General features: G+C 34.5%; 1 protein-coding gene across 10 annotated transcripts in view; it reads right to left on the bottom strand.

Moving 5' to 3' along the window:
- Positions 1-14,358, bottom strand: part of CCDC88A (coiled-coil domain containing 88A) — a 125,160-nt gene that overhangs the window by 11,797 nt on the left and 99,005 nt on the right. For 9 of the 10 annotated variants that reach the window (XM_059943311.1, XM_059943312.1, XM_059943313.1 and 6 more), the window contains exons 20-25: positions 13,290-13,567; positions 12,915-13,058; positions 10,055-10,241; positions 5,945-6,090; positions 2,754-2,846; positions 2,410-2,624 (exon numbers count right to left, since the gene is read on the bottom strand). In XM_059943311.1, the coding sequence (XP_059799294.1) occupies positions 2,410-2,624; positions 2,754-2,846; positions 5,945-6,090; positions 10,055-10,241; positions 12,915-13,058; positions 13,290-13,567 (1,063 nt within the window). Of the gene's footprint in view, positions 1-463; positions 653-2,409; positions 2,625-2,753; positions 2,847-5,944; positions 6,091-10,054; positions 10,242-12,914; positions 13,059-13,289; positions 13,568-14,358 lie in introns of those variants that run through there. The other variant, XM_059943315.1, reaches the window with a different exon arrangement.

Genomic DNA, 14,358 nt, shown 5'->3' with positions numbered 1-14,358 from the left:
AAATTAGGGTTATACTACAGTAGGAGTCATTAACATAAAAATTAAAATGTTCACTAGAGTCACTAACATTCTTAAGCTACACTTTAAGAAGATTTTAATACGAAAAACTGTTACACCTTTTTGGAACTGCAATTTAAGAGCTAGGGGAAAAACTCACATCAAGATTTAAAAGCATACTGTACACAGCCTTAATAACTATGCTGTTTCTCAGGGTCTGCTGTCATCTTATAAATAATAAAAAGCTCTTCTGACAAACTGACGAGTATCACTCATTAAGGAGAATGCAAGGACATACAGCTTTTTAACTTATTTATTTGATTGCTATTAAGAATACTCATGATTCATTTAAGCTTTTATTTCATTTCTAGCTTGGTAAACACAGCTGTTTTCAATGATTAAAAAGAAATGAACTGAAAGCAATGTAAAAATGGACACTTAGCTAAAACAAAGCTGAATGGTTGCAGCATGCACACGTTGTCTTGTTTAGATACTTTCTTTTCCTGTTTTCAACTGTTTTCCATAGACTGCTTTACTGACAGACAGGCACTCATCCAAAATGGACAGGATAAAAGGAGTTTTAAATCTGCCAGTGGTGGAATGTGATCCTTCTTATGGCAATTAGTTTGTAGATATACAATGTTCTCTTCCCAAACTATATTGAAATTAAGGGAACATTAGAATGGTTGGGTTTTGTGTTTATTTTTAAAATTCTAAAACTGAACAACTGATGGAAAGGAGAATATTACTTCCTTCTGATTCTTACTCTGGATGTTTCAGCAGAGAGTATGAAGGAATGACAGATTTATATTTAAAACAAACAAGATTACCTCAAAAAAGACTGTGCCTTTCTTTTGTATATTTTCATATCAGAATTGAAATATCTTCCTTTAATTAAAAAAAAATAAGTATACCCATGACCATTTCTCATTAAATATGATGTCAGATATTTTATATCCAAAGGTAGCAGATAAAATTGAATCATCTGGCACCTTTTTAAGGAAAACTTGATGATCTCTCTACCATACTCACAGGTTTCATGTAGATTTGACTGACAAGACTAATCTTCTATGGATATATAGAATTAAACCACTTTCTTATACACACACACACTTGTACATATGTATGTATGTATGTATGACTATGTACTCAGGTATGTGTATGATTTTTTTGTTGCTTACTTGTGGATTCTAGTTTACAGGGTGCTATAGTTGCATTCTGAAATATAGCCTATAATGAATGTCTAATCTCCTACACTCTAAAATACTGTTTTTTCAGAGATAATTCCCCTGAGGACAAAACAACGTCTATATAGTTTTTTGAGTGTTTTGAGAGCTGCCCATATGGAGAGTCTACCCCTGGGGGAAGTAGTAGCTGTTTTTGCCTATACTATACTTCAGAAGAATAGTACTGAAATTCATATATATATATACATACATACACATATACACATATATAGTTTACTATATGTATATATGTTTATATATGTGTAAACATATATACATACACATACTTTTAAATTTAGTGATTCTGGTTATAGTGTGAGTGGATTCATAGTATCCTGTTTACATATTTTATAAGAACATTGCTAGTAGTCAAATTCTTGTATATCTTCAAAGGGCCTACCATTGGATTCTTTTCTTTCCCTTAAAATACACTTTTTTAGGCTTTTACTTTGCTCTTGATGTTTAGCAAAGTGCACTAATAATGAAATCAAGAGAGTATTAATTGTATAGGGCACGTTATGATATTATACTTCTACATTTGTAATTTAAAAAGTTAAATTGCTAGTTTATGCGCAAACTTACATCTTTATTTTCATTGAACCTTTACCAAACAATCCCTCCATAACTTTTATAACCTTCAACTATTTCTAAATCATTGAATAACATTCTCTTCAAATTCATAGCGATTTTTCTTTGCTTCCCCACAATGTAACTTTTCTCCAATTTGACAGCATCAAAGTATGAGTAAGACGTCATTATAAAAAGCCTTACTATTAAGTTATAAATAATTTCGAAAATGAGCTCTTATAAATATTTCTCGGTTGCTCCTCAAAATTGCCCTGTGAAGTATGACACAAAGGTAAAAGGCTTGCCCATGTTAACAGAACTAGCAAGTGGCAGAGGTATACTGGCTCTCATTTCACTGGTCTTTCTGTACTATTTTACCTCCCTGGCCAAATGATGGTATCTCTGTGTATGGTATTTCTCTAAATACACAATATAGAAAATCATGTAGTTATGCAGTATTGCAGTAGGCAATGAATTTAAAAATGATATGGAGTTAAAAAGAAACACATTCATCGACTATTATCCCAAAGGACTGTGGAAGCTATTTAAAAGAAATCTTCAGTAAGGATTCTAAATCAGTACTAGAGATCACAAATGTTTAAAGAGTTTAAGCACTCACTGCTGCTTTTCTTGGTCCCCAGAGTTTGGCCATCTTCTAAAGAGTTTGAACCTACTGAAGAACTATCTTGACTATCTTGATGGGGGAGTTGAAGAAATCCTTCACTGGAGTCTGAGCGGGTTGGTGTTAATGTTAGTGATTTCTGACGCTCCCGATTAATGTCTTTCTTAGACTTTATCAATTTTCTCATTTTTAGAGTAATCCAGTTGCCTCTCCTAAAAAATAATTTTAAAAGATTCTTATCAGTCTAACATTCAACATATGAGTCCTTCTCAAAATCAGAAGCTTCTCTGTTTTGTTTTTTTTTTTTAAATAAAAATGAAAATAAACCTGGTTAATAGTACCTTCTAGGAGGAGATGGGTCATAAAATTTGTACTGATCCATAATTTTCTCTTCTAATTTCTCCTTTTGTCGTCTTAATTCATTTAACTTATCACTATAAAAATAAAAGGACATGCATCATATTTTGTACAGTTATGAATGATATTATTTGGGGACTAAGATCTAACTTCTCCCCAAAACATAAGGAAATACAGATACCACAGTTGACAACTAAGAATTTAGTAGGTAGTAACAATGGAGTTTTTTCTAAGTTTCTCATTTTCTTTAAATTTACGACTTACTTAAATAAAAGGACATAGGACTTAAAGTTTCAATTCTTCAATAGGATTTTTGTTTGAAGAAAATCTTCCATATTACAATATCATCATGACAAAAGAATTCTCTCAACATCTTTTTACAGCTATTAAACAACATTGTATCAACACTGACTATTCCCCTATTCTTGGATCTTTAGTATATCAAATCATTTTTGGTATGAAGGGTGATTTATCATAATTTATATAGGCAAAAAATTTAAATGTTGGATAGCTTGCTTAACAGTTACAAATATAATAAATAATTCTACAACGACATCTTCATGCAAACAGATTTTTTTCCTTTACGTCAGAATTATTTAGGCTTAATTTACTAGTAGAGAATTATTTCCTGCCTCCAGCAATGCATGAATACACTAGCTTCACCACATCTTAGTTTCATTTTTATGTTCTTCACAGTATATATTATATAGGGAAATGAAAGTAAAATGATCTCTCTAAGAAAACTGTGATGCCAAAGAATACTATTTATTAAACAAATATTTAGCAATCATTCACAGTGAGGAAGGCATGAGCCATGAGGTGTATATAAAGATGAATAGTAAGTTCCCCAGCTCTGCTTATAGTACAGTAGGAGAGAGAAGATATATACACAAGTGACTGTTATAATCCAAAATGGTAGGGATGACAAAATAAAAGTACCGTGGAAGTACTAAAGGAACTTATAAAAGGGAAAATATTTCCATCTTGGATGACCAAGGAAAGCCTCATGAAGAAAAAGGCCATATCAGATAGACTGAAACAAAAAATAAGAATGCTAAATTAAACAGCTGAGCTGAGAATAAGGAGTGAGGGACTTTCACGTTTAGATTTCGCTTAACAGAAAATCAGAAGTATTGAAGGTTTCATTACAATGTGACATTATAAAATCTATGCTTTACATACCTTAACTCAATGATGGAAGAGGATATTATCAGAAAGGATGGAGGTAAAGAATGCATTCAGGATGCTAATGGGGGTAGCCTAGTTGAGTGGGAGGGAAGAATTAGGGTAGTGGGAAACAGAAGGAAATGATTTGAGGTTTATATGGAAGAAGAACTTTGTGAACAGTTGTTGCCATTAGTTATACCACAGCTCAAATAGCACACAGCCTATACCTCCCAGTTCTCTTCTCCTTTTACCTGCTGAAATATCATCAGGAACCTCCAAATTCTCAGTAGTACTTGTTCACTGTCACTCCTACTAGGACGATGTGACAGAGGCATTCAGCTAGAACTGTCTGACATGTAAGATGATATTTTAAATTTAAATTCAAAAAGTCAGAATAGGAGGTACTAATATTTATAAGTCAACTGTATAGATACGATCACTGAAACCTTGGAAATGGATTATTCACCAAAGGTCAGAATATTAAGAAGATGAAGTGTTGGATAATACCTCTCCTTAAGGGACAGGAAACTTAAATGCTAAAATTTTAGATACACTCACTGCTTCTTAAGCTAAAATACCTCTTATGGCAGAGAGTAAAGGCATACATGCTGCCAAAAGGATTAAAGATCCAAAGTGGCCAGCCACAAATGTGAAATTTCTTTGAAATTTACATTTACCTTAAAAGTTCACAGAAACTCTACCTTTTGCTCCATGATATACCTGTGTATTAATATAAAAATAATGTTCCTTGCCCCAAATTTTGTAGTAAAATCGACGCTTCAAAAAATGTATGGTGTATCCTGGCTTCATATGTGCCCTGAGGCTCACCATTATATACATTAAGCCTGAAAGTCACATATTATTTCATGTACTCCTTAGGATAATGGTGGAAGTAGGTGTTATATCTCTATTTTAGAGAAAAAGAAACCAATGATCAAAGAAATGAAGTAACTCGTCTACAGTCACATAACTAGTAATGAGAAGAATTGGGATTTGAATTAGGAGCTGTCTGATTTCAACATCTTTGCTATTTCTATTATACTATGATGCTTCTCATTTAGGGAACAAGAGGAAGAGAAGAATTTAGTAAAGGTGAATCATGGTGTATTACAAAGACAATCCACTGAGCTAACCTGGCCAAAATCTCTGATTTTACCAGATTCCTCCACTCTCAACAGAGATACAACTTACCAATAATTAAGCTCTGTCAATTCTATCTTTCACATCTCTCTTGTATTGATATTTGATTTCAACTATCACTGCTTGTGAATTATTTTTCATTAGATTATTGCAACAGCCTTCTTAAAACTTATTCCTTGTCTCTATTCTCAGAACCTCCAATCTACACTCTAATGTCATCAGTGGTTTAAACAAACAATCAATCAAACAAACAAACAAAAAGCACAAATCTGATCACATTACTCCCCAATCAAATTTTTCAGCAAGTCCTTTGTACGGCAAAGAAAACCTTTGTCAAGTGGCTCCTGAGTGTTTAGCCACTTCTCTGCTACTCCTCCTTCCTCAATTTTGTTCCAGCAAGAACAATTAATTTTTAGATCCTATACCACAGTAATAATATACTTTCATCACACCTCCTGTTTCTGCATTTGCTGCTCTCTTGGCCTGGTATGCCTCCTTAGGCAAACTCCTACTGAACCTTTAAGTCTCAGCTCAAGCAATCATCTTTAGAAAGTCTACCTTCTCTTGCAGACTAAGGTATTCCTTCCCTTATATTTGCTGTATTTCTATGGTTTCCTATACACACCTCCATTACAGAATTTATTTGTATTTCTTGCTTTATATTAATAGTTCATTAAGTGCAGGATCCATGTGTTTTTATGTCAGTATTTCTGGTTATTAGGCCAGAACATAAACATTAAAAAAATATATATCGAAATAATAATGTTGAAAATCAAGAAAAATTAGCATTGCATTTTCTCTGCCACCAGGTATGGCAATGATAAAATCATGAGTAATATTTCAGAGTGCAAGATTATTTGGTACCTACATGTACTGTCTTTGTTCAACATGAAAAAGATCCTTGCTTTCCATATTCTGCTCCAATAGTGTTCTGTTCTGTAGCATTAATGTCTGAATTTGATCTAGTAGATGTCGATTTTCCTCTTCTAAATTTCCTTTAAGTTGGCTTAGCAACTGTTTAAACACAAACATTTATTTTTTAAAATATCAACATTTATATTTAACATAAATCCCCCAAAACATCTGAAAAATATAAGTACTTCACAAAGATTTAAGTCTTCTGCTATTTGAACAATCAGATGGTTGTACTCTGATTAGAACATGAGTGATTATTTTAGTAATAATGACAGCTAAAGTACTGGGTTATGTGCTGGACACATATGTTTTCTTAATTCTCACAAACACTGGGTTTAACATATAATAAATTATCTAGTTCCAAAAACACTGCTTTCTTTACAGCTGTTTGACTTAGAGTCCAAAGCTAGATTCCTATCTCTGGCCTTCCATTTAAGTAGCTATAAAATGCTGAACAAATTAGTAACTCTCTGAGCCTCAATGACCCCACCTATAAATTGAGGATAACAACTCCCACCCCCCAAGACTGTTGCAAGGATTAAATAATATATGTAAAGTACGTGGTGTCATGCCTATGGCACACAGTAGGTACTTAATATACCTCATTCTTCCCCCAACCACTGTTTTCAAGAAACCTTAACAGTTTGTGTATAATTTTTATGGCTCGATCCAAGGGAGTCAGGTAATCTAGTATCAATAAATGGGTGGTATTACTACTGATTATTACTAGTAGTTAGACTGCCAGCATGATTGAGCTGCTTCTTCTCTGTAGTCAATAGAAATTAGAAATATGCCTTAGTTAGGCCAGAGGTTTCAGTAGAAGTCAGAGAGCCCAAAGTAGTGATTGTCAAAATTTAGTGTCACTTGTAGAATATATTTTTTAAACGTAGGGAAAAAAAGCAAGAAAAAAAAAAAAGATAAAGCAGATAGTATAATACTATGAATATCCATAAATAGCCATCTATATCTAACAACTGTCAATACTGTGCTATATTTGTTTCATTTATCTATATGTTGTTAAATTGAAATGCAACATATGTGGTAGACTCACTACAAAATTGAATGCAGTGCTCCTCCCTGTACCCTCTTGTGCTGTGACTTCTCACTTTTCCTATCAAGAAGTGGAATCTACTTCCCCTCTTCTTGAATTTGGAATGCCTCTGGCCAAGGGAAGGAGGCAGAAGTGATGGTGTGATAGTTCCAAGCCTTGGCCTCAAGAGGCTTATGTGCTTCCCCTCAGTCTCTTGGAATCCTATTGGAGGATGAGAGACCACATGGCACAGACAAGTTACACCAGCTGGGGCCACCTTAGACCAGGCAGCTCTCAGGGTACGTGCCAGCTAACTGCAGATACAGGAGCAAGGCCTACCAAGATCAACTGATCTTAGCGCACACATCAATGCAGATTAGCATATCTGCTCAGCTAACCCAGACTCATGAGCAAAAATAAATGTTTACTGTCCCTTACCACTGAGGTTCTATGGTTCTTATATAGCATTACTGCATCAGCAGACAACTGATAAAACATATATACAGAAAAAAGAACAAATTTTAAGTGTATATACAGCCCAATGAATTATCACAAAATGAACTCATGTGTGAAGGAGCACCCAGATCAAGAAACAGCACATTAATTGTATTCCAGAAACACTTGTTGTGCTCTCTTCCAATTACCACCCCTTCCCACAAAGATTAACTACTATATGAACCTCCGACACTATGGATTCATTTTTCCACTCCCTCCAAGTCATGTTATTATATGACTTAGCCCCTAGCCAAGGGTTAGCATTTGACTCAAGTTGGGACAATCAGCCAGGGATAAGGTAGTTAGGGCCCTTTCTGATCTCTCCTGAGAAGTCTTCTAGACCACCAGTGACATGTAGGACCTTATCAAGACAAATTATGGCTAGCTGTCTCATTCCTTGGATCTCCACATTAAATTTCTGAGTAGTTTGCTGGTCTGTGACTTGCCACATCCAACATTCCAACCTCAGGCTATCTGAGAGTTGGCCTTTGACAGCCCTCCTGGGTGTGGAACTCTCCTGTTCTCTGCTCAAATCAAGCCAGTCCCCTCCAGTAGCAAAGTGGTTGGTTTTCAAGGCTTGCCCCTTGCCTGAACTACCAGGTATGGAGAAAAGGGAGGAGGGGACTAAGAACGGGAGAAGTCACATGATAAAATGCCTCAAACAACCTCCTACCCAAAGCTGAGTAGTTTTTCTTTAATAAATTCTTCTCAACTTGTTGTATGTCTTTGCTTGAGTTCCAGAGCCCTAAAATGGTTGTTTTTGATAGTTCTGTCCAATTTTATTGTTTCCGGGGAAGTTGATTTTGTCATGTTCTTCACTGTACGTCATGTTCCTCTGTTAAGTGTATTACCCCAATTATATTTTATTTAAACTTTTATAAATCACAGGCAGAATGAATGTTCTATAATTTCTGAACTCTGTTGGGTAATTAAATATGTATGATTTCAAACTAATTTTTCTAGTAGTTTGTGATTTCAGACAAAAAGCTTTCAAGTATTACTTTTCTGATGCAGTCTATTCCTAATTCCATTTAAGGGTTTGCTTAAGTGCCGGTTTCCTAAAAGTTCCAAGAAATGCAGACGTTAAGCTATACTCAAGCTTTAACAATTTAGGGACCAATCATAAAATTTAAGAATTATTTAAGGCTTTCAATATCCTTTTTCTATTTCAAAACTTTTATCGCTTTATCAAACCATCATGGGAAGAGGCATGGAATTATGTTAAGAGTAGAACTGTATACATAAGGCATATGTCACTTCTGTTCAAAACTCTCCCATGGCTCCCCTGTTTTACCCAGAAAAGTGTTTTACAAAGGCCTATAAAGGCAACATATCTGGCCCAGGCATATCTCTGAGCTCATCTCCTACTACTCTCCCCCCTTTGCTCATTCCACTCCAGCCACACTAGCTTCCTTGAGTATTCCTCAAACATACCAGTATTCCCCTGGCCTAGGTTCACTGTGTGGGCTGTTTGCCTGGAATGTTCTTTCCCCAGATATCCACATAATAATACACTAATCTTCAAATCTTTGTTCAGGGATGCCTAGTTAAAATTTCAACCTATACTCCCTCATCCACTTTGGGGGTCCTTATCCCCCTTTACCCTACTCCATTTTTACTTGCACATAACTTATCATCTTGTAACATACCATATGTTGCAGACTAATCTTCAAAATGGTTACAGCAGTATTTCCAGTCCATATGCTCTTCCGGAATCTTGCCATTCACCATCAAGAGGCTGAGTCTATTTCTCTTGCCCTTGAACCTGGATGGGACTTTGACTGCCTCGGTGAATAGAATGCAGGGGAAATGATGCTGCATGACTTCTGAGGCTTGATCATTAACATAGAGATGGCTTCTGTCTGGTTCTCACCATGTTGTGAGAAAGCCCAAACCAGTCCATGGGGAGAGATCATGTGAAGAGGAAACTGATGCTTCTAGCCGACAACCAGCATCAACCACCAAACATGCACTCAGCCTTTCAATCTTCCAGCTGAGGGCCCAGATGCAAGTGGAGCAGAGACAAACTGGCCCCACTGTCCCTGTCCAAATTCTGACCCACAGAATATGTGAGCATAATAAATGGCTGTTTTATACCACCATGTTTTGGGGTAAATTGTTACACAGCCATATGTAACGAAACACTGAAACACTATATATTTCACTTACTTATTACGTTTATTGTCTACTTCCTTCCACCAGAATATAAGCTCCACAAGGAAAGAGATTTTTACCTTTTTGGTTTACTAATACATGCCAGGTGGTCAGTAAACATTTTTTCATTAAACAAGGGTTAATTTTTCAAAGTATCTGAACATATAAGTTTAAACTAATAATAAAAATTGTTGAAATTAATGATAAAGGAAGAAGGAAGTTTTTCTGAATGATCTGTGAATTTCAATTATCCCTGACCAATTTTTAGAAAGACCCTACTAAACATATACTGCTATTATCATTATTATAATATGATTGTTTACTTTTTAGGCAAGTCTTGATACCTAAAGAGAAGGAAACAGCAATTAAACTTATTAAGCTCACCTCACACTGGTTATTTAGCTTGGTGGATGTGATGTCCAGTTGTTGGTATTGTTCCTTTAACTTTGAAAATTCAGCTTCTAATCTTGTTTGTTCCAGTCTGGAACTATTTAGAAGACTTTTCAAGTTTTTATGGTCAGTTTGTAAAACTTCAGTCTCTTTTAAAAGCTGATTATATGTATGATTCAACCTATAATTAGAAATCATGATATAAATAGAGTTACATTCTCTTAACAGATTTCATTATAATTTACACAGTGTGAAAATGCTGTAAATCACATTCAGACATACTGAAAGAATATAAAAGATTCTCTTGCCAGTGATTAAACTCATCAAGAATCAGTTTCTAGTCTGTAAAAACTATACTTTAAAACTTTTAAGTATTAATACGAAAATATTTAGATTAAAGGACAAAAGAGAAAATAACCAATCCAGTTTTGATTAACCTAGAGAATTCAAAGATTCTACAATTCAACATGAAAAAATAAAGAAAAATCAGATCGAGCAAATTAATCAATCCAGTATGAGACGTGGTAATCTATCAATCTGTTGCCAGATAACTGAGATATACAAACTTCAATCAAGATTTTAGTTATTGAGATTTGTGCAGTTGTGGCGAATTGTTCATATTTATGCAGTCCTCAATTATTCATGATAAATTTTGGATTTTTTGGTAAAAATCACAGTATAGCCTTTTCTGTTCCTTTCCACTATTATACCTTTAGAACAAGGTCCACTGACCCCTAAGAGGGAGATCAGCAAATTCTTTCTATAAAGGACCAGAGAGTAATAAATACCTTAGGCTTTGTGGGTCACATGCAATCTACAGCATGCTCTTCTTTTTTGTCCCCCACCACAACGTTTTAAGATGTAAAAATTGTTCTTTGTTTGGGGGTTGTACCAAAACAGGCTGCAGACTGGATGTGGCCTGCTAAGCTAGCTGTAGTTTACTAACCTTCATCTTATGGAAGGAATTAAGATCAGGAACCCACAAAAGGGCGGAGGAAGCCAAACAAAATAAACTTTTGCTCAGGATGGTACTTGCTCAGAACATCTAATAACTTAATTCAACTCATTTTCCAAAGAATTTGAGTAAGCTTATAAGAATTATAAATAATAAAATAATACATTTTAAAAAATCATGACTTGGTAAAAAAGTAAAATGGCAAGACCAGAAACATACAATAAACACTCCATTAATAGGTTGAATCCATGTATGAATGCATGCCATGTGTGTAACAGCTGGGCAAACCTCACTGAGGCATACAGACAGCTACATAATGCTTCATGGCAGGAGGGGATATAAAGAGGTAGAATATACCATGTCCTCAATATCATCCCACTGGCAAATACTAAAATAACCTCTTTAAGAGAGTTTTTTTACATTGTCCCTCAAGCTGAGAACGTTAACACCAAAATGCAATTCAGTGAACATAATTCTAAAGAGACCAAGACAACCTAGTCCACCAACTTTCTTGGTTTGGCATTATCTAAGATTAAAACTTAAGCTATTTAGAGAAATGGATAAACTACTGTTCTTTAGATTAAGTCTTCACAAATATCTTTTATTTGTAAAAGAGCTCTTTCAGGTTTTACTTAAAGCCTTTTCTTCCCTTAGAACACAGGCATGAGTGCATAAAAGCTGGGCAAGAACAGCATTGAGAGATAGAAAATACTCTACTCAGGACCACTCTTCCCTTCCAAGCCTGCATAATCTTCTGGTTCAAGTTCATCACGCTCAATTTCTTCTTATCATTTAGGCTGAGTTCTTTCTGGAGACTCTTCATTAATGTATGCAAAACAGATTTCTGGAAGGTCTACTCAAGTTCACAAACTGTCCCAGTTTGGTGTGAATCCCAACAAGGAAAAAAGGTTAGGTTGAAGATGGGACTTCCAGACTTAACGCATTCCCCAATGTTACGTATGTAATATGTCCTTGTATCCTGTAAACTTGTCACAATTTGGTCTTCTGTTGTTTATACTGTACAAATACATGTTCCTTGATTCTAGCTTGGTGTTGAGCTTGTTAAAGTTCAAATCCATCAGTACGGAATTTCTAGTTGTAAAAATTCCTAAATTAAAAACTACTAAGTATGAAAATGAAAATGGCTCTAGAAGCCTAGGGATTTTTTTAATAAAGGAAAAGAAATAGATGTTTAATTCTAAAAATAGATTGCATTAAATCCATAATAGGACAAATACTCAATGAATGTTCCCCATTGAATTTTGTGTGCTGTCTTTCAGCACTTCTGCTACGGCAATGTAAAAGCAGTACAAATGTTTAGGCTGTTTAAATTTTTCAAAGGCTTCTAAAAATTTTTTGAAAATGTACTCTTATGAAGTAGGCTGATCACCAGTTGACAAGTTATGATTTTCCCAAGGCTTCAAATTAAAAAATAATTGCCCCATGGCAATATGAGACCATTAAAACCTAAGACAGTTAAAACTAAAAGTACAAACAATGAGCGAGAAAATGATAAGGCTGCTCACTTTTAGCACCTTCAAAGACAAGAATCAGGATACCAGACTAGCAGAAAGAGAAAGACAAAAAGAATCAGGTTTAATTACATTCTGTCTCAATAAAGTATGTAAATGCTATCGACATACATCGAAATTTTGTTTTATAATGTGGCTTAAAAACTTAATTAGTTGAATAAATCAAGAGAAACAATGAGAGAAAGCAGAAGATCCAGGTTTTCATCTGAGTCATTCTATAACTAGCTACATGATTTTGTTGGGTAATTTACTTATTGCTCTGGGGTCTTTTTAAAAAATTCTAAGTTATGGATGGTACTACAAAGGGGCAACATACACGCTGGATATAATGAATAATACAAAACTAAAATATATAAATATTTATTACCTATCATTTTCACCACAAAGTTTCTTGTATTCTGCAGCTACAGTTTCATGGTTTTTGTTTTTAAGCAGCATTTTTTCCTGTTCTACTTTCAGTGTTTTTTCCAAATCTTCCAATTGTCCTTTCTGTTTCAGTAACTGATTGTAACTGGAAAAAAAAGTTATGTATTTGGTTTATAATATTTCCTTAGAAAAAAAGAAAACATTTTAGAAATAAAGGAAACAATAGTAATTTATTAATATGTATCACATAAAACATGTAAATTTATATACATTTCCTACATAAATTATCTCAGAGCTGTTTAACATATACAATTTATTATATTACCCAATGAAAATTGGTTTTAAGTTAACAACACAAGAAAAGATAATAAATTACCGATCTTCAAGGTCTTTATGTTCCACCTCAAGATTTTTGTGGGCAGACTTTAGAGTTCCATGTTTAGCAATGAGAGACTCATACTCTGAAGCCTGTCGTTCATGCAGAAGTTCCAGCTTTTCATGATCTTTGATCAGAGAATCATAGAGAGATTTCAGGTCTTCTCGCTCTTTGATTACAGATTCATTTTCATTTTCTAAGGAAGACTGCTGGATTAGGAGTTGTGCATTCTGGTTCATAAGTGAGGTACTTTGGGAATTAAGAGTGGAATTTTCAACCTACAAGAATGCATACTGTATTAGACACAAGAAAAATAGCTTATAATGTTCTTTTTTTTAAAGTAAAAGACAATGTTGACTTTAGGAAGCACTAAATAAATCACTGCATGTATATTCATATTATACTGAGAAAATTTGGATTTTAGCACGCTAAAGAATAAGGTTACCATTTAATTTTGATTTTTGGTAGGTGTTACGATATATATTATGATATACATATCATATATATGTTTTGGGTTGAATTATTTAATTTAATTAATTAATTTATTTTTGGCCGAGCTGCACGGCTTGCGGAATCTTAGTCCCCCGATCAGGGATTGAACCTGGGCCCCCTGCAGTGGAAGCGTGGAGTCCTAACCACTGGACTGCCAGGGACTTCCCAGGGTTAAATTATCTTAAATGAAGGTGATTAGCAACAATTCCATGAAAAAGAACAAAATTTGAAATGCTAGTTTATCATTTTCTAGAAGTTGAGAGTTGATAGAAGTAAACAATTACTTGTGAATATTCAATTGGTAATTTTCTCAAGTCTAAATTAAATTAGTATTTGCTGTATCATTTGCAAAAGAGTTAGAGAAAGAACGACGTTTAGATTCAGAGGGGGAACTTCTTCACTGCTTTTTAAGAGGTTTCAGAGAGTTGCACTTTCCCCCACTTGACTGTTCTATTTGAAAAGACACTGGTAGTGTTAAGTGCAAGATGGATCATTTGAATTAAGGATAAGTCCAAAGACAAAATTCTCATGCTGTGTTGTTTTCCAGTAACTTAACTAATAGATATGCTGCAATCAT

This window comes from Balaenoptera ricei, chromosome 13 (genome assembly GCF_028023285.1).
Source record: "Balaenoptera ricei isolate mBalRic1 chromosome 13, mBalRic1.hap2, whole genome shotgun sequence".
NCBI classification, from domain to species: Eukaryota; Metazoa; Chordata; class Mammalia; order Artiodactyla; family Balaenopteridae; genus Balaenoptera; species Balaenoptera ricei.
The sequence above is the reverse complement of the archived record's forward strand: the minus strand, read 5'-3'. Positions and strand labels throughout refer to the sequence as shown.